Genomic DNA, 25,712 nt, shown 5'->3' on the forward strand with positions numbered 1-25,712 from the left:
GAAGCATGCCATCACCGTGTGCCCAAGCGAGAGGATGTGGGGTTCGAATAAAGCAGTCGCGCTGATCTACCGCAGCCGATGAACGTGCACTTGCTTCATTCTTTACATTACTATACAGTAAAAGCTTGTTAAACTGTTGCTGCTTAAACAGTAGTTTCGTATTAAAAGTAGTACAGTCAAATCCCTGACTCGGCGGTCATTGAACATAATGTGTTTTGTATCCGCATAAACCGTACCAGCTTATTGCTTATGTATTGGTTAACAAGTAGTCTTTCAACTTTTCGTCTCGCAAACATGGTGGTGCGTCGTCTCCATTGGGCAACCTGGCAGAACTACAAGCCTCAGAGATCGGAACAGCAGCCTCCAAGCGCCCTGTGCATTCGCGCGTGAAGCCACATCAACATCAACATAATTTCGGCGGCGTGCCAGCGTCATGCATGCGAGGACTCGCATTGTGCCGAAGCTCGGATAAAAAAAGGCGCCAAACGCTCAGCATAGAAGAAAAATTAGACATTGTTCATGCTATTGAACGTGACACGAAGAAGTTGGCGCTGGCATGCGACAGGGGTCTGCTGTTGACTACAGTGTGTGGCATTTGGAATGTGAAGAAGTTGTTCAGCAGCACTGCTGCGACTGTGAAGGGATGTCGGCTACGAGGTTCGACTTTTCACCATCGTTGCCTCTGTTGTTGCCGAAGTGTCGGCTAGCGACAGTGATGAGGACGACACGGAAAGCGACAGCACGGTCAATACCGGCCCGACAGTGGCAGAAACTGCACGCTACGTCAGCCTCATGAATGCAGTCGTCACGACGAGAACAGTACCCAGCAATGAAAAAGGTGCCCCGCGATTTTTGCACTGGTACCGCGCGCGTGCACGGAGAATACGTAACGCCAACAGGGAATCTGCCATGTGAGTGTTTGCCGAGAAGAGGGGGCTGGCTGAAAAGCTGGCTCGCAGCTTCAGTAAGTTTGAGGTCGCTGTCGTCGCTGCTAGGCCGCTGTGGCATCAAACGAAAATAACACTTTTGTCATGTGAAGTGAATAAACACTGCATGTTTTTTCCCCTTTCATCGCACTCTCTCTGAGTTCCATTTTTGACAGGTAAGTAGTCGATCTCATGCTATTTCGGTTAAACAGTACTACCGTTTAGTACATACTTTTTCAGAGCTCCGGCCAACTACGGTTTAACGAGGTTTCACTGTAGTACAAGAACCTGCGAAGGAGACTGCCATCCGCACAACCATTTATGGACTGACTACCCCGTCGGCTCTGGTTGCGGCGCATTCGAAGCTCTGCAATCGGAGCCTTGAGGGAAATGCAGCTGATGCCTACCGCGTTACAAGTGCTCCTAATTGAACTCAATGACAAAAACCGTTTGTCTTCTCACTGAAATGAGCACTAAAATTGAAGAGCTTGTGAGCGACGATGAATACAAAGCTGAGTTTACTTGACCCTTGAACATGACGAGAAGATCTGCCACATGATCAGCCAGGTTTGTTTTCGTATTGTTTTCCTGCACTGTCATTGCATCTCTACCAACTGCAGCTAGCCCTCAGGGAGGACAGCAGGCAGTACATCCAGTCGGTCTATCCGATAAGCACTTGAATGTCAGTGCAAAAGCCAGAACGTCGACGCAGCGCAAGGAACAGCTACCAAAGAGGCAGTGGCATAGCCAGAAATTTCATTCAAGGGGTGTGTGTGAGGGGGGGGGTGGCGGGGGCACGTTGCAGCTCGGCCTCCTCCTTAAGTAATTTGTCGAGGCATCAGATACACAAATAATAACTGTATTGACATTGCCAAAGTTGCTTCAAACGAATTATTGAATGCTATGCGCTGTCAATACAAGTAAAATATGTATTTTTTCATAAAAGAATAGTACACTCGTATGTCCCAAAAATTGTGCTCAAGATAACTGATATCAATGCTTCCGTGTTTTTTGTCTATTTAATAATTAAAGGAAATATCACACAAACTTTAGAACTATATCAGTTTGCAACCAGCAAAGCAGTGCATGTCGCTGATATGGAAAATGTAAAAGGCCATGAAATGAACAAGTTGAGGACAGATATTTTAATGAAACTTTCTTATTCAAGAACCTTGTTTAGATATTTGTACACATGTAACGGCCAGGAAAAATCTCAATGACGCTGTTCTTTGTTACAATGTATTGAGCAGGAGCACCTATCACTGGTCGTGTATTGTAATTTGCACCTAAATTATAGTCGCAACAAAGAGCACATTTAAAAAGCAGGAGTTCTGCAAAATATACCAAGGGCGAGTCAAATTATAGTGAGCCATTGCGAATATATGACAAATGGGGTACTTCATTTAAAAGTAGTCTTCATGAGCATTGAAACTTTTGTCCCACTGGCTAATGAGTTGCATGATTCCTGCCTCATAAAGCTCCTTGGGTTGCTGCTTCAAGAAATCTGTAACTGACTCTTTCACGTCATCATCCCACACGACTCTGGTTCCCTTGAGCTGTTTCTTTAATTTCCGGAAATTGTGAAAGTCGCAAGGCAACAGGTCTGGCTTGTATGCGGAGGTTGCAGCATTTCCCTCTTGAAGTTTGCCAGTTTAGTGTAAACCACATCAGCGACGTGGGGACGGGCATTGTGGTGGAGCAAGATGACCCGATTCGTCTATTTTCCACGTTGTTTGTTCTTGATTGCGACACGCAGCCGATCTGGTGTTTCACAGTATCAGAAACGATTGATAGTCTCTACAGGTTTAGCAAATTCAATCAGTAATGGGCCCTGACGATCGAGAAAAAAAAAAATAAGTCAACAACACCTTTCCGGCGGAAACGATGGCCTTTGCTTTCTTTGGGGCTGGTGAATTTGAATGTTTCCACTGTAAGCTTTGCCGTCGTGTTTTAGGCTTGTAGTAGTGGCACCATGATTCGTCCCCAATCACAACTGCAAACAAGAAGTTGTCACCCTCATTGCGATACTGGATCCGATGAGTCAAGGCAGCGTCGAACTTCTCCGTCTTCTGGCGGTGGTTCAAAATCTTAAATCTTGGGCAGTCATTGCGTACACAAGAGCCGATAACCGAAATGTTCATGAATTATTGCATGAACTGAACTGTGACTGATGTTCACCTGCTCTGCCAGTTCATCGATGCTTATCCTCCATTCTTGATTAGTTAGCTCATCAACCTTTGCAATTGTGGTGAGGGGGATAGCACAGTGGCTTTGGCCCGGTCTTGGATCGTCTTTGCAACTTTCACGTCCTTCTTTGAACAGTTTGCTCCAATGCTTCACAGTGGTCAATGAAATGCAATGTTCAACATACACGGCAGCCACACGGAGACTCATTTCTTTCGGGGAAACAACTTCAGCTGTCCAAAAAAAAAAAAAAAGAAAACTCACGACACCCCGCTGATCAACTTTTGGAGTGTCCATTGTGTCACGTAACCATGTTCAACCCATTGTATGAGAGCATTAAAGAACATTTATCCTCACACCTGCGTGTCACTTTTCTAAATGAGAGATGCCCGTGTGTTATGCTTACGCATCACAGATAATGAACCGAACCATTATTGTGCAGGGTGGGTTGGCTCACTTTAATTTGTCTCGCGCTCGTACATTAGTAATGCGAAGGTACAATGGAATATCCAAATGCGACGATGCAGCTTGATAAAGGGCGAAAAAGTGTCACTGGAAACAAAGTTCACTGCACGCATACACGAAACCTTGCAACAAGATATTTAAATATACGTATAACTCCAATAAATCTACATATCTAAACGAAAGTCACTGTATTTAATGCGTCAAGCAAGGCAAATAAACATGTCGCGCAATCACATATTCATAGATCTCAGAATCCTAAGCCCCCCCCTCTCTCCACTCTCCCGATGTATCGCACGCGATGGAAGGCGGCGTGCTTCCTCCCTGCTTTTCTCCCTTGCGCAGACAAGACTTACCCACCATTGACGACTCACCCATGCCAACCCCCCACCCTACACTTTCATTTGCACATGCAGCACGCGGCGCGCGGTCAGGATGTTACCGCCCTTGAACTTTATACGAAACATGAGGGCGACAGTGGAAATGCACCTGGAGTGTCCACATAATTGCTATCGCAATAATATAATAAGAGTCTCCTGCAACTGTAGCGTCCCGTGGCCCATTACTTTCTGCAAAAGAGGTTACAAAGTCGAACTTTCACCATGCGGCAACTTGCTGCGGTGCAACAATGTCTTTTTTCTTTTGTGGGGCTGGAGCACCAAAATGGAAAAAAAAGAACGCAGGGGAAAGCATGTCAACTTGTCTGATAGTGTTTCGATTTGGCTTGTCTCGTTGTATGTTCCAATGTATGACTTTAGAAAAGTCAATGCACCTTTGGCGTCAAATATTTAAAACAACACTAAACCCACAAAGTTCCGGAATTGAAAATCTAAAGCACCATTTTGAAAATGTCAATGCACCTTTCACATCAAAAGATGAGAACTTTATACCCATATAGTTTCAGAATTGACATCCATGTGCTCCGTAGATTGCATGGCCTCGACGAGATGCCATGATGAGCCTGTTTGCCATCAAAACGCCCTTAAAACTTGGCGCTCTGATGGGGCTCCTGGCGTTATGTGACTCCCAGTGCACAGGAGTTGCCGTGAAATGCAGCCCGAGTTCACAATGTTCGCAGTGAAATGTCTTTTAGAGCGTGAAAAAGACCTTCTAGACAAAATCCAGAATGATTTCTGGCGCCGGGGGTTGCTTTGGACGGTGTTGCATGGACAGCATGAAAAAATTTCGAGGGGTGCTCATGGGGTTTCAGCTACACCCCTGGACTGAGGTGAGGGTACAGTGCCAGCTAATACTGTATAACGACAATAGCTGACACGCGCCTCCAGACCACGGCTAGAACAGAGGACAAGTTCAAGCTACCAGTTCCTCAAGCGTCCACATATATATTATGACATACCACGGCGCCAATCCGATTGCCATGCCATGTATGTGGAACAGATGTTAATGACCAGCCATGTCGTACAAACCAACTGCTATTTAGTGCGCATGGTGCGGGAGGCTCAGAGCCAGCCCCACCAACATCAGAACCAAAACCCCCAAAAAATTGTCATTGCTCTTGCTCCTCTCTACCCCGCAACGAGGAGACCAAATACCATCAGCAAGGCCGCGCTCGGAACCGTAACCCCAAGACGAGCATATCGGCAGTGTTGGGGCCTTCTAAGATCTTCAGTAACAAAAAGCAGACAAGCTGCCATAACGACTGTCACAAGAATGACTACTTTTCCAGTGAAAAGAGCAGCTACGTGCCGCCACCCTGGTTCAGGTCGTCCCAGTGCAAGTACTATGGTATGGAGGATGTCACTACTATGGCGGGTTGTATGCAACTGCACCAACGTCTTCAGCTAAGAAGCTTAAACTTCATCGATCAACAAGGCTATCTCCTGCCGACCACACTGGCAAGGTCGCAACCCACGGAGGTGCCCAGTGACTCCATATTGGACAGCTACAATCAAAGTCGACTGAAAGAGTGCAATTGTCCCGGAAGCATTGTGATCGCCATGGACCATTGGGGCCTATGTACTAGCAGACAGCTTCTTGACACCTACATTGAAAGCCAGAACGATGACATGGGTGACCTGCACATAATCCACAAGTCCAAGAAGAAAAGGAAGCAAGCTCCTTTGGTGCTTCTTTCAGTTGATCACGGGCCGTCGGATTATTCGTGGGCTTCCGTTCCAGCATGGTGTGATGCCAGTAGGAACTGCCACCGCAGCCAATGCATCGGGTTGTTGCAGAATCAGAAAGTGATGACAAGAGCACCTACGAGTTCCGTTAATTCGACCGTCGCCAGATGGAAAACTTGTCCAAGACTATGAGACTAAGGAGCGAACTTTAAAAGACACCATGGCGCTGCTGTCACCATCAACCATCTCGTCCGTTTCTTTAGGGTGGCATCACTGCGTGCATGAGGCAGAGGACATGGGGTTTGAATAAAGCAGTTGCACCGCTGAAATGCAGTCACTTTGCTCTTTCCATAGCTATCACGGCCAACCCTATTGTGTTAAGCTTCTTCATCTGTCTTTGTCACAGTGCATTTGGTGTAGTGCCATTGGAGGCGTACTGCACGCTTTTAATATGTGATTACCTAAACATGTTGCCCTTCGCTGCTGTAGGCAGTGCGAAGGAAGCGTCATGTTTCGTTCTGACGGCACCATATCCCTGCATCGCCTACCAGCTCGATATTGTTTTGATTTCCTGTCGCCTTCTTTAAAAAAACTATGCAGTAGAAAAATGACAGTACATATCTTTGAGCCCCACCAGCTTGATGCACATTTGCATATCGCGCCATATCAATTTGTACCCAGGGGGTCCGTAAAAACTTCTCTCCAAAATGTCTCGCTCAAAGAAGCTGCTAACTAAGGCCGAATTTGAGGAGCACAGACATAAGCTTGCCAAAACCACAACTGCAACACCCGTCTTAAGCTGCCCGGGCCGCAGTAGCTCAGCATGAGCCAGTGTCTCATGCTACAAAGATTTGCACAGTGCTTCGCACTGCACAGATGTCAACTACAGTTAAGTCTGCCAAAGCTTTAGTGACTTCAGATCACACCTTCACCTGGTCGGTATGTTTGTTATCATGTTTTTTTTTTCTAGACCATACAAACAAGGTTCTACTGTATAAAGCAGCCAAGATAAGTGCATTCAGTTAGTGGTGACTGAGAAAATTTATTGAAGGTTAGCAGAGGACTGCTAGGGATAAAAATAAGTTAAGGCAGAACCCACTTCATGATGAATGCTGACAATGTGATTACCATTGAAGCAATGTAGCGGCACACCGAATTGCCAAATCCTTCCCTTCCTTTCTTTTTCCTTACCAGCGCTCGATGCACACTCTGGTCCCATTCTGTTCCCTTCGCTTGTTTCCCCACACTTGGCTTCCGCTGATGCCGGTTCTACTTCTTCACTTCTTGCCTCCTGTTCTGCTTGCCTGTCTGGGCCAGTGGCACATACATGCCCGTTCTGCAGTATTGGCCAAGAATGTTCACATGTCCAGTGGCCCAGGTGGGCATGGTTAGAAATGACCATCATGCAGAAAAATAGTTGAAGTTTCAAAGAATGGCAATCGCATTAAGAAAAAGGATGGCCGGTCTAGTCTTGTCACTTCAAATAACATCATGGTGACAAAGTGAAACAGTTCAGAAAGGATTCACTTGCAACAGTTCAGTTGCCTGCTATGTGTGAACACCTGGCAAAGCACTCGTGATGCAATTTGTAATGGGTCAATTTAAGAACCAGAAAACTGGAAAATAGCATGCAGGTGTGGTGCTCAAACTGGCAGCTGGCACCGTAAAGGAAAAACCTACTCGGTGGCAACCCTACTTCTCTTTTGGCTGATGCAGTCTGTAGCTTTCGCTGATTTGCATAGATATAGGAACATGGAAATGGGGTATCTTGCACAAAAGGCTTCATTGCGAGTTAAGGGCAGCACAAGGACATGGCAACTCACCAAGTCACTTAACCCTTTCAGTGTCCTGTTTTTTTTTATTTATTATTTTATTTAATAATACTGCAGGCCAATACTTTGGCCCAAGCAGGAGGGGCATGTCAGAAACAAGAAAACACAGAAAAGCGTATACAATGCAACATGAAATGAACATAATGCACGAAAAGAAGCACAAATGATAACGTCAACATCGCTAACTTGCACAAAAATGATCTTGCAATGCAGCCATGAAATCTTTAGATTGAAATACACTAATGGGAAGTGAATTCCAATCGTTCACCGTTCAAGGGAAAAAACTGTACTTGTAAGCGTTTGTTTTCGCGAAAATCGGTGCAAGCAAATGCTCATGACTGTGTCGTGTTCTCCTTGTAGAAGGCCGACATATGGAAGCTGGTAGCGTCATATTATTTTTTCCAGAAAGAGTGTTTTTCAGATGTGACGCACCATCAGCATTAGATTCTTATATCTCAGATACTATAAAATGAGCACAATGGTTTATTTTTGTTTATGCAAAAGGAAAAAAATGACATGATTATTGAAAAGTGCACTCTTGGTGTCCGAGGGGAGAGAGTGGAGAACGTGCCGGTACATCAGTGGCACTGAAAGGGTTAAATGTTGGCATCACTAAGCAGCAGTGGCTCAGCATCAAAGATAAACTTCCCAGGACTTTTGTTTTTGTAACATTTTTTCCCTCCCATCTTTGGGAATGCAAGCAAGATGGTAGGGTCCTCTAATATCCCTGTTGACTTATGCATGGCAATATATGGTAGGTCATCTCTTAGCAACGAAGAAATGTCTAAGAGTTGTGAAGGCCACTATAAGTCACCCTAGATCAATTTGATATTTGCCTATGGGGCGTTTATTTAAGGCTGTCACGAGGTATATGTTGAGCTTGTCCTTCCCAGGAACTGGCCAGGGTCTGCATTGAATGAGCGTGCACCTCGCAGCTGCCTGGCAGAGGTCAAGCGCCGGCGTCGCACACCCCCTGCAGGACCCGTAGTACCAGGTGGGTTCCGTTGCTCTCTCCAAACGAATCTGGGAAGGCTCTTGTAAGATTGAGCAAAATGTTAGTTCAAGCTATTTGGTAATATATAACCGTTGAATTTTAGTGCAGCATAAGCAGACATTTCTGTTAAGTTCCTATTGTGCTCGGAAATAGGAACATGTGTAAGGGAGTTGAAGGTTACCCTGGATGTTATGGTTGTGATTGTGGGTGTACGTCGCATTTTGATAACCTTTGTTGGAAACATCATCATTTTGTTTGTGTTCTGAGATTGTTACATGAGGAAGATTGTTGAGGCAGCAAAAATACTGAGTGATGATTATGAATGCGAGAGTTCATCATCAGTTTCTTTATCCTAGAAAGAACTATATTGTCTTGGTGATGGCTGGTGATAGCCAAATGCTTTTTGCCATTGTGCATGTGCTCCTGCAGCATATGATTGGTTTGGTTTCCCTCTGGTTTTTCTGCGTGTATAGATACCGTGTCCAATGTTATACATCCTTTGGAAGTTGGTGCTTGTGTGTCTCCTGTACAGTGCAGTCCACTTAAGATGATATCAAGAGCTGAAAAATCCGATCGTAATAACCGATCATTGCTGTATCTAGACAGCCGCTTAAAAAAAAAAAAAAAAGAAGGGCTGCCGGGCATACCTGCGTAACTTCAAAACCAAATTTGCCACTTACGATAAAGAATTGACGTTGTAGAAAGACGGCTGTGAAAAATGAAATGTTTATTTATACCTCGAAACAGCGCATCAAGTGTTAAGCGTGCTGAAATAGTCAGTAATCTGCACTTGCTTTTGCGGAAGTTTCAGATTCACAACCACGGTTTACATCGTGTCCAGCGGCTGCGCGAACACTGGCGGCTATAATTTAGCGTGTATGAAATCAGTGACCGACTCTATCGACTGCAAAGCACTTTGCTTGAACATTGAGATCGGTGTCAAAGACGGGCCATTGTCAATCTCGTCGCCGCTGTCTGTCGCGACAATGATCGCCCCGTTGGAGAATCTTTGCAGAACAAGGTAGCGCTGTCTGCATTCACATACTCTTCCATCGAAGCACCACCTATTTAATCGCCAGTAGCAACATGCTCCCAGAGTTCAGTAATGTCAGCGGCTGCTATCGTGTTGGTTTCACACATGAAGGTTTCGCCCTGGCACACAAAGCCCACCGTTAATGTTCATCGGCATGGTCACTGGTTCTAGCCTTCATGATCGTGGCGCTCGCAGTTTTCAGAATCGGCGATATCATTGAGAGCAGGTACTTTGAGTCTTGCAAAATTTGCAGCTTTGTCTCAAACGACACGGCTTTGCACTTTGTCGGGCACGTACCGCTGCTTCCGTGGCCCATTTTCGTGCTCACTGAGGAAGAGAGGGAGATTGTAAAAAGGGAGTGCAGGCGCAGTTCACTTTGTGCTTTCTTTTTCCTCTCTTTCTGGATGCTTGCCGGCGACGACTGGCGCCTTCTTGTGGCAAGCTGCGCCAACTTGTGATGCTCTCTCTGGCTTTCGCAATCGGTGCGCTGACGGGACACGCTACACAGTAATGGTGGCAGATAATAACTCGTGTAGACTAACTTTTCGCCTTGTCTTGGTTGAGGGAAACTTAGAAAAGCACATTTCACAATTATTCTGTATGGAAAATTTTAATCGTTATATCTGATATGTGGTGAATTATATATTGTTATATATGGGATTTTTTCTCATAGCCCATAAGTTGATACTTTGAAGTCATCTCATTGTTATAACTAATATATAGTTATAAGGCAGGTGCAGCGGTGGTGTAGAGGTAGAACACCCGCCTCGCGTGCAAGAGGTCCGTGGTTCGAATCCCGGTGCCGGCAATTTTCCACCGGATTGAAAAAAAAAAAAAATCCGCGTGTTGATAAAATTGCACAAACAGGCCTGGAGTGTGGCCTGATCCCGGTGACCAGAACCGGTAACGCACTCCCTCACCAGAGCAGGATTGGCCACCCTGGTGCAGTACTTGGCCACAACCTCCTATGAACACAACAATCAAACCCCGGCCCTCAGTCCCCAGCAGCTGCAAAGCAACTGACCACGGCGGCGGTCAGACCTGCGACGCAGCAGAGGGTGCTAAGAATCACTGGCTCCGGACAGGCCGCCATTGGAATATGAACCTGGCAACGTTTAACGCTAGAACGTTATCTAGTGAGGCGAGTCTAGCAGTGCTATTGGAGGAATTAGAGGGCAGTAAGTGGGATATAATAGGGCTCAGTGAAGTTAGGAGGCCAAAAGAAGCATATACGGTGCTAAATAGCGGGCACGTCCTGTGCTACCGGGGCTTAGCGGAGAGAAGAGAACTGAGAGTCGGATTCCTGGTTAATAAGAATATAGCTGGTAACATACAGGAATTTTATAGCATTAACGAGAGGGTGGCAGGTCTTGTTGTGAAACTTAATAAGAGGTACAAAATGAAGATTGTACAGGTCTACGCCCCTACATCCAATCATGATGACCAGGAAGTCGAAAGCTTCTATGAAGACGTGGAATCGGCGATGGGTAGAGTGAAAACTAAATACACTGTACTAATGGGCGACTTTAATGCCAAGGTAGGCAAGAAGCAGGCTGGAGACAAGGCAGTGGTCGAATATGGCATAGGCACTAGGAATAGCAGGGGAGAGTTATTAGTAGAGTTTGCGGAACAGAATAATATGAGGATAATGAATACCTTCTTCCGCAAGCGGGATAGCCGAAAGTGGACGTGGAGGAGCCCGAACGGCGAGACTAGAAATGAAATAGACCTCATACTCTGCGCTAACCCTGGCATCATACAAGATGTGGACGTGCTCGGCAAGGTGCGCTGCAGTGACCACAGGATGGTAAGAACTCGAATTAGCCTAGACCTGAGGAGGGAATGGAAGAAACTGGTACATAAGAAGCCGATTAATGAGTTAGCGGTAAGAGGGAAAATAGAGGAATTCCAGATCAAGCTACAGAACAGATATTCAGCTTTAACTCAGGAAGAGGACCTTAGTGTTGAAGCAATGAACGACAATCTTGTGGGCATCATTAAGGAGTGTGCAATGGAAGTCGGTGGTAACTCCGTTAGGCAGGATACCAGTAAACTATCGCAGGAGACGAAAAGATCTGATCAAGAAACGCCAATGTATGAAAGCATCTAACCCTACAGCTAGAATAGAACTGGCAGAACTTTCGAAGTTAATCAACAAGCGTAAGACAGCTGACATAAGGAAGTATAATATGGATAGAATTGAACATGCTCTCAGGAACGGAGGAAGCCTAAAAACAGTGAAGAAGAAACTAGGAATTGGCAAGAATCAGATGCATGCGTTAAGAGACAAAGCCGGCAATATCATTACTAATATGGATAAGATAGTTCAAGTGGCTGAGGAGTTCTATAGAGATTTATACAGTACCAGTGGCACCCACGACGATAATGGAAGAGAAAATAGTCTAGAGGAATTCGAAATCCCGAAGGTAACGCCGGAAGAAGTAAAGAAAGCCTTAGGAGATATTCAAAGGGGGAAGGCGGCTGGGGAGGATCAGGTAACAGCAGATTTGTTGAAGGATGGTGGACAGATTGTTCTAGAGAAACTGGCCACCCTGTATACGCAATGCCTCATGACCTCGAGTGTACCGGAATCACTGAAGAACGCTAACATAATCCTAATCCATAAGAAAGGGGACGCCAAAGACTTGAAAAATTATAGACCGATCAGCTTACTGTCCGTTGCCTACAAACTATTTACTAAGGTAATTGCAAATAGAATCAGGAACACCTTAGCCTTCTGTCAACCAAAGGACCAGGCTGGATTCCGTAAAGGCTACTCAACAATAGACCATATTCACACTATCAATCAACTGATAGAGAAATATGCAGAATATAACCAACCCTTATATATAGCTTTCATTGATTACGAGAAAGCGTTTGATTCTGTCGAAACCTCAGCAGTCATGGAGGCATTACGGAATCAGGGTGTAGATGAGCCATATGTAAAAATACTGGAAGATATCTATAGCGGCTCCACAGCCACCGTAGTCCTCCATAAAGCAAGCAACAAAATCCCAATAAAGAAAGGCGTCAGGCAGGGAGATACGATATCTCCAATGCTATTCACAGCGTGTTTACAGGAGGTATTCAGAGACCTGGATTGGGAAGAATTGGGGATAAAAGTTAATGGAGAATACCTTAGTAACTTGCGATTCGCTGATGATATTGCCTTGCTTAGTAACTCAGGGGATCAATTGCAATGCATGCTCACTGGCCTGGAGAGGCAAAGCAGAAGAGTGGGTCTAAAAATTAATCTGCAGAAAACTAAAGTAATGCTTAACAGTCTCGGGAGAGAACAGCAATTTACAACAGGCCGCGAGGCACTGGAAGTGGTAAGGGAATACATCTACTTAGGGCAGGTAGTGACGGCGGATCCGGATCATGAGACGGAAATAATCAGAAGAATAAGAATGGGCTGGGGTGCGTTTGGCAGGCATTCCCAAATCATGAACAGCAGGTTGCCATTATCCCTCAAGAGAAAAGTATATAATAGCTGTGTCTTACCAGTACTCACCTACGGGGCAGAAACCTGGAGGCTTACGAAAAGGGTTCTACTCAAATTGAGGACGACACAACGAGCTATGGAAAGAAGAATGATAGGTGTAACGTTAAGGGATAAGGAAAGAGCAGATTGGGTGAGGGAACAAACGCGAGTTAATGACATCTTAGTTGAAATCAACAAAAAGAAATGGGCATGGGCAGGACATGTAATGAGGAAGGAAGATAACCGATGGTCATTAAGGGTTACAGACTGGATCCCAAGGGAAGGGAAGCGTAGCAGGGGGCGGCAGAAAGTTAGGTGGGCGAATGAGATTAAGAAGTTTGCAGGCACGGCATGGCCACAATTAGTGCATGACCGGGGCTGTTGGAGAAGCATGGGAGAGGCCTTTGCCCTGCAGTGGGCGCAACCAGGCTGATGATGATAGTTATAAGTGGGCTGCACTATATACCGCACTAAAGATTTCTTTCCCAACCTTGGTCACTTGCATTTGGCCTCTGTGGCATGCTGACCATGTAGTAGTTGAACAAGTTCAGGAGTGTCTTAGCAAAAAAAGCACCACATTGAACTTGCAGTGGGCCAGATGCAGGTTCACTATTTTATCATCATCATCAGCCTATTTTATGTCCACTGCAGGACAAAGGCCTCTCCCTATAATCTACAATTACCCCTGTCCTGCGCCAGCCAATTCCAACTAGTGCCCGCGATTGCCTAATTTCGTCGCCCCACCTAGTCTTCTGCAGTCCTCGACTGCACTTAACTTCTCTTGGTACCCATTCTGTAACCCTAATGGTCCAACGGTTATTTTACCTGCACGTTACATGACCTGCCCAGCTCCATTTCTTTCTCTTAATGTCAATTAGAATATCGGCTATACCTGTTTTCTTTCTGATCCAAACCACTCTCTTTCTGTCTCTTAACGTTATGCCTAGCATTCTTCGTTCCATTGCTCTTTGCGCAGTCCTTAACTTGTTCTCAAGCTTTTTTGTCAGTCACCAAGTCTCTGCCCCATATGTCAGCATCGGTAAAATGCACTGATTGTACACGTTCCTTTTCAATGATAATGGTAAGCTCCCAGTCAGGATCTGACAATGTCTGCCGAATGTGCTCCAACCCATTTTTATTCTTCTGTAAATTTCCTTCTCATGATCAGGGTCCCCTGTGAGTAATTGATCTAGGTAAACATACTCCTTCACAGGCTCTAGAGGCTGACTGGCGATCCTGAAGTCTTGTTCCCTTTCCCGGCTATTCATCATTATCTTTGTCTTCTGCATATTAATCTTCAACCCCACTCTTATACTCTCTCTGTTCAGGTCCTCAATCATTTGTTGTATTTTGTCCCCAGTGTTTCTGAACGAGACAATGGCATCTGCAAATCTAAGGTTGTTGAGATATTCGCTGTTGATCCTCACTCCTAAGCCTTCCCAGTTTAACAGCTTGAATACTTGTGCTAAGCATACGGTGAATAGCATTGGAGAGATTACGTCTCCTTGTCTGAGCCCTTTCTTTATAGGTACCTTCCTGCTTTTGCTGTGGAGAAAATAGCTTTTGTGTGCTTCAAACATTAGCTTTGTGCTGCAAAAATAATTATTCTTTTATCTGTGGTAGGTACTGATGTATCACAGTAAAAGGTTTGCTGGGTGTGCTAAATCAGTATTTTGTGAGAATGAACAGAAAAAAAAAACAAATCACCTACTCTATAGCTTTAACGTTAGTGTAATATGGCTGAAATACTAGCGCACGAGATGCAAAAGTTAACAGATAAAGGAAATTATAGATGCCAATTCGAAAAATGCAGTTTTACAAAATTCGATTTTTTGCTAAATTTTAGCCCTAAGAACCCCATCTCCCTTTAAAAAAGGACATGTGTAATTTTCATGCTTGAGTTATGCATTGCATGTTTAACCATATGTGTCCTACAGCAAGGTGACAATATTTGAGTGCATTCGGTGTTGTAAAAAATTTTTATCTGAATGTTTTCATGTTGCATTTGAATCATGCAGTAGTCTGGTAACACTAAGTGCTGATGGAATGAATTGGCAACCCCAGAAATGACTCCTTCTGGTGATAGAAGCTGATCTCGAAGGCCATGATTTTGCGTACTGCAAGCAGCAGAAGTGATTGCAGAAGCTGGAAATGCTTCATGGTTGCCATCTATTGGTTCATTCTTGCGTGTGTGCTCTGGCAGTTTGGTGCTGCTTTGTATTGCGCATGTGAAGGAATTATTGCCACAATTCAGTGGTTAAGCCTTTGCTGTGCCGTTGGCTGCCAAAGCGTGCAGAGCGAAATGTCCGCATCGATTTTGAACTGCTGCGCAAGATACGATGCAGCCATGCCCCCACATTTCCAGCTGTCACACAGTTCAGGCCAAAAGGGTGGTCGCTGTCTGTGGGAGGGGTTTAGAGACAGCGATTTCAAATTGAAATGTCGAGTTAAAAGGGGATCCTGAACCATCCATTGGGCTTCGCGAAAAAACACAGTCTGCAGATAGCACACATTGCCTTGAGCATCTCAGCCAAGTTTTGCAGTTGTGTGCGGTGCGTGGAGCTCGCAAGCGGAGTGCAGTCACCTTTTTCACAAAGACTCTTTTCAATGAAACCTTGCTCCTAACTCTTTTCTGGATGCTTTATTTTGTAATGTAGCAGATTCCCATATGCGACTGCTATTGGCGAATAGCGGTCATTAATCAAGGAGGGTGTTTGGATCCGTGGGCTTCTTCCTGCTGTAACTGTGTATATTTATTGATGTAGTTTAAGAAACTGGCTGAATTAAGCCAAAATCTGCTTTCGAATTTCGAGAAGAATTGCATACTTCCAGAAGAAGCCAACTATCGTCTGCTCACACTCAGCCGCCGCCGCCTCCATAGAAATTAAACTTTGACTACCGTTCTTATCGGTGTCATAGCTGTTGGGTCTCGGTAATTTCAACTAGTTTTTAACACTCAACTAGCTTCGAACCACATGAAACTTTAAGTCAGACCACACTCATGCTTGCCAGCATCCTCTCACTCCTGGTCTTTCCTGGTTAGATGCCTTGGCAGGCTTGTCTTCGTATTGAGCTATCGACAGTGCTTCAACAAGCGCAAGTTGGATGTGGCTACTATCTGTCGGTCAAACTGGTGCAGAACAAAGCCGGTCTGCACCGTGTAGCGTGGTCAGATTGGAGCATATGAGCACAAGCGTGCACTCCAGCCTTGTGGGGCACAATGCAAATGCTGTGCATATGCACAGCAGTGGCATGCGGTCTGCTTCGTAGCATAGCTACTGTAGCTGCTACGTGGTGTCACAACAAGTCCATTGCTTGAGCGCACTGCAGCTCGCTGAGTCCAACCATATTTGGCACGTTGTAGGTACCAAAATCGGAAGTTGTGGCATCTAAAAGAACATCCAAGGTCAAATTTGAACTGTGCACCATGGTGATGTTCAGTAGGCGGAGCATTGTGGGCACGTCCCGCTCCACTGTAGCCTTTGTAGTGCAAGTCATTGAAGGAGTGGAAGCACTGCAAAGGGGGTGTTTGTATGTCAGTAACTCTGCTTCTGCAGAACGCATTGAAGTACTTTTGCTCCAAAGTATTTCTTAAATTGTCTAATTTACTTTGAAATGCATTTCTTGACCGATAAAATGTGGTTCACGACCTCTTTAAAATGTGTGCTGACAGCGCAGTCTTTTTGTGTGTATAAATATATTGGTCCTTCTACTCTCAGTTAAAATGACAAATGGAGAATAGTCAGACGATAGTGTCATGGCTTCTTTAAGATAGATACTGCCTCAACTATAAAGTGCAGTGACACTGATTACCACATTGTAGTGATTGCAGTGTTTGAAGAATCAACCAGTTGAATATTGAGGTCTATAAGATGATTATGACGCACTGTTTTCAGTTGGGGCGCTTTTGCAATTATTTTTCACATACTTACATGAAATGATGTTCCACATAAAATCACAAGATATGAGGAATGGCATTCTATATATCTCATCTTACTTTTTAAGTTCAGATAACTTTAAATATGTGGAACTATGTTTCGGTGAAATAGCCACTGCTACCTGGAACAGCGTTCCACATGCCTGTACCTATTGTGATACATGGAACATCAACCCACTTACTTAGACATGGTTTCAGTAGCAGGTGTATAGAAAAATTCTGGATAACAGGTACACGTATGTGCAACACTGTTCCAAAAAGCAGTAACTGTTCTACTTGAACGTAGTTCCACATATTTATAGTTTCATTAATTTATTTCAGTTATGTGAAATATTGAGTAATGAGTAGTTAAAAAGTAAAATTTTCAAATGTATGGAGTGGTGTTTCGTATATTTTTGTTTAAATGTGTTGTTGGGGTTGGAAAACCTGCGCATAAAATGTAAGACTTTTCCTTCATTTAAATCTTTCTACCCTCTTTCTCCAGAAAGTGCTCTAAAGTTTCTAGATCTAGGAAAACTTTTCTAATGTTGGCAGCACTATTAGGGCCATTCTTGGTCAGTCACTTTTATGGACATCACTTTTGTGGACATCAATTTCACCTTGCATGGGATAAGCCAGTGAACAGGATGCCCACTGCATCACGCTTAAGTGAAAAGCATCTGTAAAGGTGCTCTTGACCAAGGCCACAGTCCCTAATGCATGTTTCAACCACAAGTTGTCGGCACTACTGGCACTGCCGTGCAATGTCATGCGACTGCTTAAGCACTAACTGGCTATTTCATGTGTGCACATAGGGCTGGTAGGCAGCAAGGCTCCTCCCGTGGGGGAGTCCAGTGTGGGCCACCAGCTGCTCCGGAGGCTTGGTTGGGAGCCCGGTCGGGGGCTGGGGCCAGCCGGTGCGGGGGTACTGCTGCCGGTCCCTGCGCACGTGCGTCCACGGGGCCGCCCGGGGCTGGGGTTTGCACCCCCGCCACCGCCACCCCCGTCACCACAGCCATCGCCCACGGTGCAGCAGCCCCACGTGGAGGGGGCCTCCCTTTCCAGCTGACCAACCCTGCAGCCTCGCGCTCTCCCCACACTGCCTGCTAGCCGACAACATCACCGAGCCCGGAATCTCGCAATGCTGGCCACCTGAGGTCTGTACCATACTTAGCTGGCAAGATGTTACATTGGTGACTGGTGACTAATGCAAGAACAGGGGTGTTATTCTCAGACAATCATTTTTCGGGAATGCAGTAGAACCTTGCTGATATATTCTCGTTAGTATGTTTTCCTGGTGCCAACGTTTGCAATCGAGATCACAAAAAATGACCCAAATGAGTCATGCTCATGTTTTACTGGTTCATGCATTCCCGAAAAAAAAAAACAATTTTTTGGCACCAACGTTCCGTATGTTGCCAAGCTGCGATCGTATGATACGTTTTCCGTCCGCTAGATCCCATGTAAACAAGAAAATACACGAGGTGCGCGCGATCAAGAACAGTATATAGCTGCCTGCCGTGGCAGCTTCACTGCTCGTCCGCCCGTCTCACGTGAAAACGCCAGCGCGCACTCAGTTTCTCATTTTGGTACCAGCAAATCTTTTCCGGGGCCATCGCACACGGCATTCACAGCTATCACCACCAATCCTACTGCGATATAATCATCTTCGCCTATTTGTTTCATAGAGCGTGGTGCCACCGGAAATGTAGCGCACCCTTTCAATAGGCGGTAACCGAAACGTACCACCGTTGCCTGCTGCAGACTGCGATTGCATAGTTTTCAGGCCACCAGATCCCATGTGAACAAGAAAAGGTGCAAGGCACACGTAGTCGAGAACAGTGTATAGCCGCCCATCTCATGTGATAATGGCAGTGTGCACAGTTTTTTTATTCCGTTATCAGCAAATCCCCGCCCGGATCATTGCACATCGCATTCACAGCTATCACCACGAAACCAATATATTACAATAAGCATCTTCACCTATTTATCTTACGGTGTGTGGTGCGTAGTGCCATTGGTAGCATACTGCACACTTTTAGTAGGAGATAATCCATTATGCGCCACCATTCCTTGGTGCAGGCGGCAGGATGTGGGCATCACATTTTACTTCGGTGGCATCTGGCATCACCCACCAGTTCGATTTCGCTTCGGTTTCCCTTTGTCCTCTTAAAACACCACACGATGAAAATGCCTTTCGGCCTGCCGAAGCACCACCAGCTCAACGTGTGCCAGCATCTCCTGTGGCAATGATGCACGTGACATTTCACGTTATGTAGATGTCAACATTAGTTGAGTCTGTCAAATTTTTATTGCGATAGCAATTATATGGACACTCCAGGTACATTTTCTGTTGTCGGCTTCGCTATCACCATAAGGTTCCCTATAAAGCCCAAGGGCGATAAAACCGCCGTTGCGTGCTGTATGCTGTATGTGTGAATGAAAGTGTGTGAGGCGGAGCCGGCGAACGAGGTTCTATTTCGCGTGCACAAATGAGGAACGCAGGCCGGAAGCATGCCCCCTCCGGTCAGGCGAAAGAGGAGGGGCATTCTGCGCTGGCGGCTGCTAGCGTGCCTTGATGTCCTCCTCGCCCGCCGCTGAGTGGAGACAACCGCAGCGTCCACTACGGTGTTGAGCACGTGAATGGCAAACGCCAGTGTAGACACCTTTGGCGGATGCCATAGGGACGCATTGCTGGTGCTCATGTGTTTTGAAAGCAATGTGCGACGTGGCCAAAGTGTGCGTTCGTGCAAGCCTCATCTTCAAAGCGATCTGTGATGTTTGCAGAGTGCATGTAGTGTTGGTAGGTTCGTGTGCACTGTGCTTTCGACACTTCGTTCATTTTGAATCGAGAGATGCAAGGAGGTCAGTTCTCTTGCTGCTGCCGAGATTCCTCACTCCAGCATTTTAACAGCGAGTTTCCATGCTCATCGAGCGGGATGTGTTCATGTTTACCTGCGTCCGTGACACCGTGCTTGTTAATTTAGTTAAAACACATTGGTGGGCTAGTTGGTTCGAATGCACAATAGAATGTGTAAACTTGAAGCTAAACATTTTGACAGAATTACCTGTCTGGTTGGGAAATTGATTAGGACTTTCAGACTGACTCCAACCTAATAAGTGAAATTTATTATAACCCCGTCATTTTGTAGCCTGTTCGCCTCCTTCTTCAGGGGGTAATCTTCAGAGGTGGGGGTGTGCAGCTTTTAAAGGCTAAAAGCTCAAGGCATCGTCTACAAAATCAGCTGTGCTGACGGTCCGGCATCGTACATCAGGGAAAGAAAAAATTTAAAAGAAAGAATCAGACAACACGAGAACGACATCAGAACATTAAACTGAATATGCAGCGCCATTGCTGAACATTGTCAAGACGCCGATTACAATATTGCTTTCCAAGAAACCGAAATCCTTCAAACAGAGATGAACTCGTGATAAAGACTACTACAGTCGTCGACTGTTTATTCGGACCTCACGGGGACTGCGAAAATGTCCGAATAAACAGGTGTCCGAAAAAGCAGATTAATAAAAAAAAATGAAATCCTTTATTTCCACGCACTTATTCGGGCTCGGCAGTAGGCTTGGAAGAAATCGTGAATGCGCCGTTGCACGCTGTTCCGTTTACGTGCAATCAGATAAGCCTGAATCTCGGAGAGGGTCGTACGGTCACTATTAGCAGCTGATAGCACAGTCACTGCTTGTACACGCTCCACATGCGACGGTAGCGTAGCACATGGTGCGTCATCTTCCGACTCGGAGTCATCGTCCGGCGTTGCAGCAGAAACCTGAAGAATGATCTTGCCGTCGTCGAGTTCTGCGCATGTCGATACAGCAGTGTCAGCACCTATGAAACTGTCAAATGAGACGGTGTCCGGAATCGCAATGCAACCACTGCGCAGGTCTCGGCAGAACATTTTCCGCGTCAGTAGGGAGCACATCGGAAGGCGACAAATCTTAGGCCTCCCGGCACCCGCTTGCCGGCATTCCCCAGAGCAGTCTGCGCGGGCACTGTCGGCGCCATTAGACCCTTAACGCGATGTTTACGTATGCCGCGTTGGATCACCGAAACCTCGACACAGCACACAAAGCAAACACCACCGTGCCGACACCAGTCGCACAAACGAAAAACGCGGCCTGCTCGCAGTGTCTTGTGCGAAGAAACAAATCAGCTGCTGGATTGTCTTGACATGGCTTACTAAGCTGGAACCGGAACTGCTGCGGAGCCACTCTAACTAGGCAGAAACGATGATGATGAGCGGGGATTTCCAGTAGCGCCACTTCGTGGGGCAGCAAGGAAGCTCCGTTCAAAACAAACATGGCGTTCAGCAAGTCGAACCATGTATGGAACCATGCACCGGTCAGAGTCGGTGCATGGTGCTCTCGACCGAGTTGGCTCAAGGAGTGTCCGAAAAATCCGACGAGAGGTTGCAAGGTGTCCGAACTTTCGGCTGTTGTTATACATTATGGTCTATGGGGAGAATGGCGGTGCCACGAAGCTGACCGAATAATCGGGCATGTCCGAATTTTCGGAGTCCGGGAAATTGGTCGGCGACTGTACTGGACTCATGGCACACTCAGAATATGGGGGGGGGGTAACATAAACCGCGTGAAGGCCAACCTTCCCTCGGTGTATATCTATGGCTTTGGCGACATGACGAAAAGAAAAAAAAGGACGCCCAGCCAGTTAGATTCCCACTCCAGGTCACCAACACCAAAATATCTGCGCTCCCCAGTGCCCGACCTCCCCCTCCCCCCCCCCCCATTCCCGTCTGTCAAGTGTCTCCCCTTCTTCCGCATTCTTCCCTCCTTCTTACGAAAGACCCTATAAGGGGCCCCTCACCAGGTCTGGCCATTTTGAGCTGACAAGCACAGAGCATGCATTGCACGATAACGTTCGTGTCTGCCACGTTAAAGATCTGAAATTTCAATCCGAACGCTGTTTTCCTGTTCACTCGCGGCTGCCGCACTCCAAGCTGGACGGTGACACAATTGTGCCCCTGTGCCTACGTAATCGTGTCCACAGTGTGACGTCACTCGTGGTGACACGTGACTTAGAGAATTATTCAAGACAACACCTGTTATCTGTGCGATCTGTTGCTTGTATTGACGAATTGAAATTAAGAGAAATAATAAAACACACAAACGGAATGTCTGCATGTTTTTTGTTTTACTTTGCACCGAAGAAAGAGAGATGTACTTCCACTTAGTCTGCTTGTTCCCACGGTCGTGCAGTCACGTGTGCAGGTACCGAATCTACCGTAAAAACAGGAACATAGGTCATACTTTTTTTCAAAAAACCATTGCGAAAAGTCGACCCTCATCTTATATACCAGACATTAGCGGAAAAGCTACGGAAGTCTTGCAACAATGGGTGGATGAAGTACACAGCCGCGTTCGCCATCGCCATCAGCAGCAGCGAGGCGACATTGTGGCACCGTCATTTTGCGTTTCCATTGTCACAAAGTTATATTGGTTAAAGGCTGCTTTTTCACATTTTGTTTCAAAATGAGCAGAAGCTGACGGCAATTCACCGTCGCCTTCAAGAAAAAGGCGATTGACTACGCGGAAGCCCACGGCAACCTGGCAGAACAGCGCGAATTTGGAGTATCCGTAAAGAGCATTCAGTACTGGTGGAGGCAGAAGCGGTGTATTACAACTTGCAGCAACCAAAAGAAAACGTCATTTTGTGGGCGGACCGCAGAACTGGAAGACAAGGTTGCAAAGTTCGTCCCGGAGCAGCGCGTAAGATTGCTGCCTATGACTGCCGAATGCATCCGTTTGAAAGCAGTAAAGTTCGCGCGTGCCTCTGGACTGGGCAGCGAGAAGCACTCATGATCCGACTCAAGTTCAGACCACTCTGATCAAAGGCATTGCTCTGATTCGGAGTAGTGCTTGCACACTTCGTGCCCTTCTGTGTACTGTACACCCGGCCAATTTTTAACAGTATCGTGCGACCATCGACCTGCGTGTTTGTCAGCACCTCATCATCACGGCACAGAGCGGCGAAATAGCGAATGTAAGTGCATGTGTACACATGTGCATATCTCGTTTGCTTCGCCGCTCAGTGCCGTTAATAAGGTGCTGACAAGCATGCGGGTTGATGGTCACACAAAACTGTTAAAAACTTGGCCAGTTGTTCATGTGAGTAGCATTTAAATAAATACTGTCACCATTGTGCAACCAGCTGAGTCGCATTTGTTTCAAGGTAAGGGTAGGGGTGTCTTTCGGTACTTTTGACATTGAGAAACTTTTTTTTTTTCATTTTTAGGATTCTTTAGTTGGGGGATTGACCTATATTCTGGTCCGACCTATAGTCCGGTGTTTACGGTATGCCATTTTATACCGTGTTCCAGCGTGCGATCACGCTCTTCGATCTGCTTGTTCTGCCTCAGTATTCGTGTAGCACTGAATTATACGACTACAGTGAAATCTCGTTGATACGATTCGGCTAAATACGTTTTTCGGTATAATACGTTTTTTTTTGTGTTCCCGGCCGATGCCCTATAGAGGTAAAGGCATTTTTGTACGGCTAATACGATCGTATTTCCACGTCGGTTTGGATAATACGATCCCGGAAACGTCTTCTGTATGATGATAACATCAGAGCCAGTCCTTTGAAGCGGGTGGGCAGAGCTACTGAAATTAACATTGAGCGAAACGACAGGCACGGCGGACTAAAGACACGGCGACGCGCGCTTTGTATGCTTGAGGCTTGGCCTGGCTCGGCTCGGCTAGAGTCCGGCCGTGCTTCTGCACAGCGCCTGCAGCAGTGTGGCGGCCTCTGGGAGCAATTTTCGCAAGCTCGCACACCAAACGCACCGAAGGTTTTTAGCACCATCTATCCTAAGACATAGTACTCACGGTAAAATCACGTGACCAAGAAGCAGTGATTGGCGCATGCATTGACGATGCTGTAGGCTTTGTTGGCTTTGTGCTTGCCATTTCTCGTTGCCATCTTGGTGTTTCGAGCGTTCAGCTTGCACTTCGCCCTTATCGTTTCTTCTGTTTTGGTGCCGCATTTCACCCGTGCGCTTCACCATGTCTAGAAAGCGTAAAGCGTTATCGCTGAAAGAAAAACTCGACGTCCTAGCAAAAGTCGACGAAAATCCGCAGAAGAAACGTGTCGACCTGTCACGCGAACTTTGTTTGCCTGTCTCCACGCTGAACACAATCGTCGGCAAGCAAGAAGATATTCAGAAGAACATTCAAGTCTTCGGCGCAGGCGTGAAGCAAACAAGGGGCGCCCAGCATGGCAAGATGGAAGAGGTTCTTCTGGCATGGTTCAGGGAAGTAAGGGCGGCGGGCGTGAACGTGGACGGGACAGTTGTTCGCGAGAGAGCTGATGAGATAGCACTCTCGTTGGGCATCAAAGATTTTAAAGCTTCGGGCGGGTGGCTCCATCGTTTTAAAACACGACATGGCCTGTCGTATAAAACCGTTTCCGGCGAAGGGAAGTCTGCCGACCAAGATCAGGTCTCCAACTGGCTTTCGACTCTGCCGGCGGTGATTGCTCAGTACCAGCCAAGGGACGTGTTCAACGCAGATGAAGCTGGGTTGTTCATCAATCTTCAGCCTGAGAAAAGTCTCAGCATAAAAGGTGAGACGTGTCAAGGCGGAAAAAAAAGCAAAGAAAGAGTCACCGTATTGTTGTGCTGCAACGCTGATGGAACCGAGAAGCTCAAGATTACTGTCATTAGCAAATACTGGAAGCCACGCTGCTTTTCGCGTAACCCACGTCTTCCTGTCATTTATAAAGCGAATAAGAAGGCATGGATGACCGGAGCCCTTTTCACAGAGTTCCTCACATTTCTGGATGCCCGGATGCGTGCCGCGAACCGTAGAATTCTTCTGGTTCTCGACAATTGTGCCGCGCACCCTGTCGATACTTCGTGGCTGCAAAACGTAAAAGTAATTTTCCTGCCGCCCAACTGCACCAGCCACTTGCAGCCCCTAGATGCAGGAATCATTAGAAACATGAAATTTCACTTTAGGAGCTTGTTGATCAGACGTTTTTTGGCCAAGATTGACCGGAAAGATGCCAGCTTGAAGGTGGATCTTCTTGATGCCATCCATTTTCTGGCGATGTCATGGGATCGCGTCAAACCTGACACCATCGCCAACTGCTTCAAGAAGTGTGGCTTTTTTTGTGCACCTGGCGATACTGAGGAAAATGGAGATGACGGCGCAGAGATTGACATCCCGGACAGGGGTGACCTCAATGTCGACGCGTCTCCGGAAGAGTTTGTATCGGCGGACGACCAACTGGCGACATGTGAATTGCGCACCGTCCAAGACATCATTGCAGATGTTACCGCTGAAGAGGAGAGCGACGACGATGACAACCAAGACGCCGGAGATTGCAGCAGCGATCGTCGGCCATTAAATACTGACGGTGCTCTCGAAGCTTTGGACGGGCTTCGTGGCTTTGTCGCGTCTGCGGAGCTCAGCGAGGAAACTGCTACTCGTTTTTACGAGTTACAGAAAAGCTTGCTGCAGGACCTCGAAAAGCAAAAAGTGCAGCGCAAAGTGGCGGATTATTTTAAAGTGCTTTAATAAAAGCAAGTTCTGTGCCAAGTATGTAGTATTCGCGATCTTTTGGAGTCCGTTTTGGATAATACGATTTTTGGATAATAGGTTTTTATTTTCGGTGCTCGTGAGAATCGTATCAACGAGATTCCACTGTAGTCGTGTCCTTGTGCACAGCGCACAAAATCATGCATTGCGCGAAACGACAACAGCTCGCGCACAATGCTGCCAGCAAAAGTATGCATCGCCAAAAAGAAAAAGAAAGCGAGGAAAA

At 46.3% G+C, this 25,712-nt stretch overlaps 1 protein-coding gene across 2 annotated transcripts in view; it reads left to right on the forward strand.

The window, feature by feature from the left end:
* The window catches only part of LOC139048140 (G patch domain-containing protein 2-like), a 133,100-nt gene that overhangs the window by 88,563 nt on the left and 18,825 nt on the right, over positions 1–25,712 (forward strand). For both annotated transcript variants that reach the window (XM_070522648.1, XM_070522649.1), the window contains 2 exons: positions 8,382–8,482; positions 17,731–18,072. In XM_070522648.1, coding sequence (XP_070378749.1) covers positions 8,382–8,482; positions 17,731–17,984 — 355 coding nt within the window. In that variant the 3' untranslated portion in view covers positions 17,985–18,072. The remainder of the gene's footprint in view (positions 1–8,381; positions 8,483–17,730; positions 18,073–25,712) is intronic.

The sequence above is a fragment of the Dermacentor albipictus genome, chromosome 7 (genome assembly GCF_038994185.2).
Source record: "Dermacentor albipictus isolate Rhodes 1998 colony chromosome 7, USDA_Dalb.pri_finalv2, whole genome shotgun sequence".
NCBI lineage: Eukaryota > Metazoa > Arthropoda > Arachnida > Ixodida > Ixodidae > Dermacentor > Dermacentor albipictus.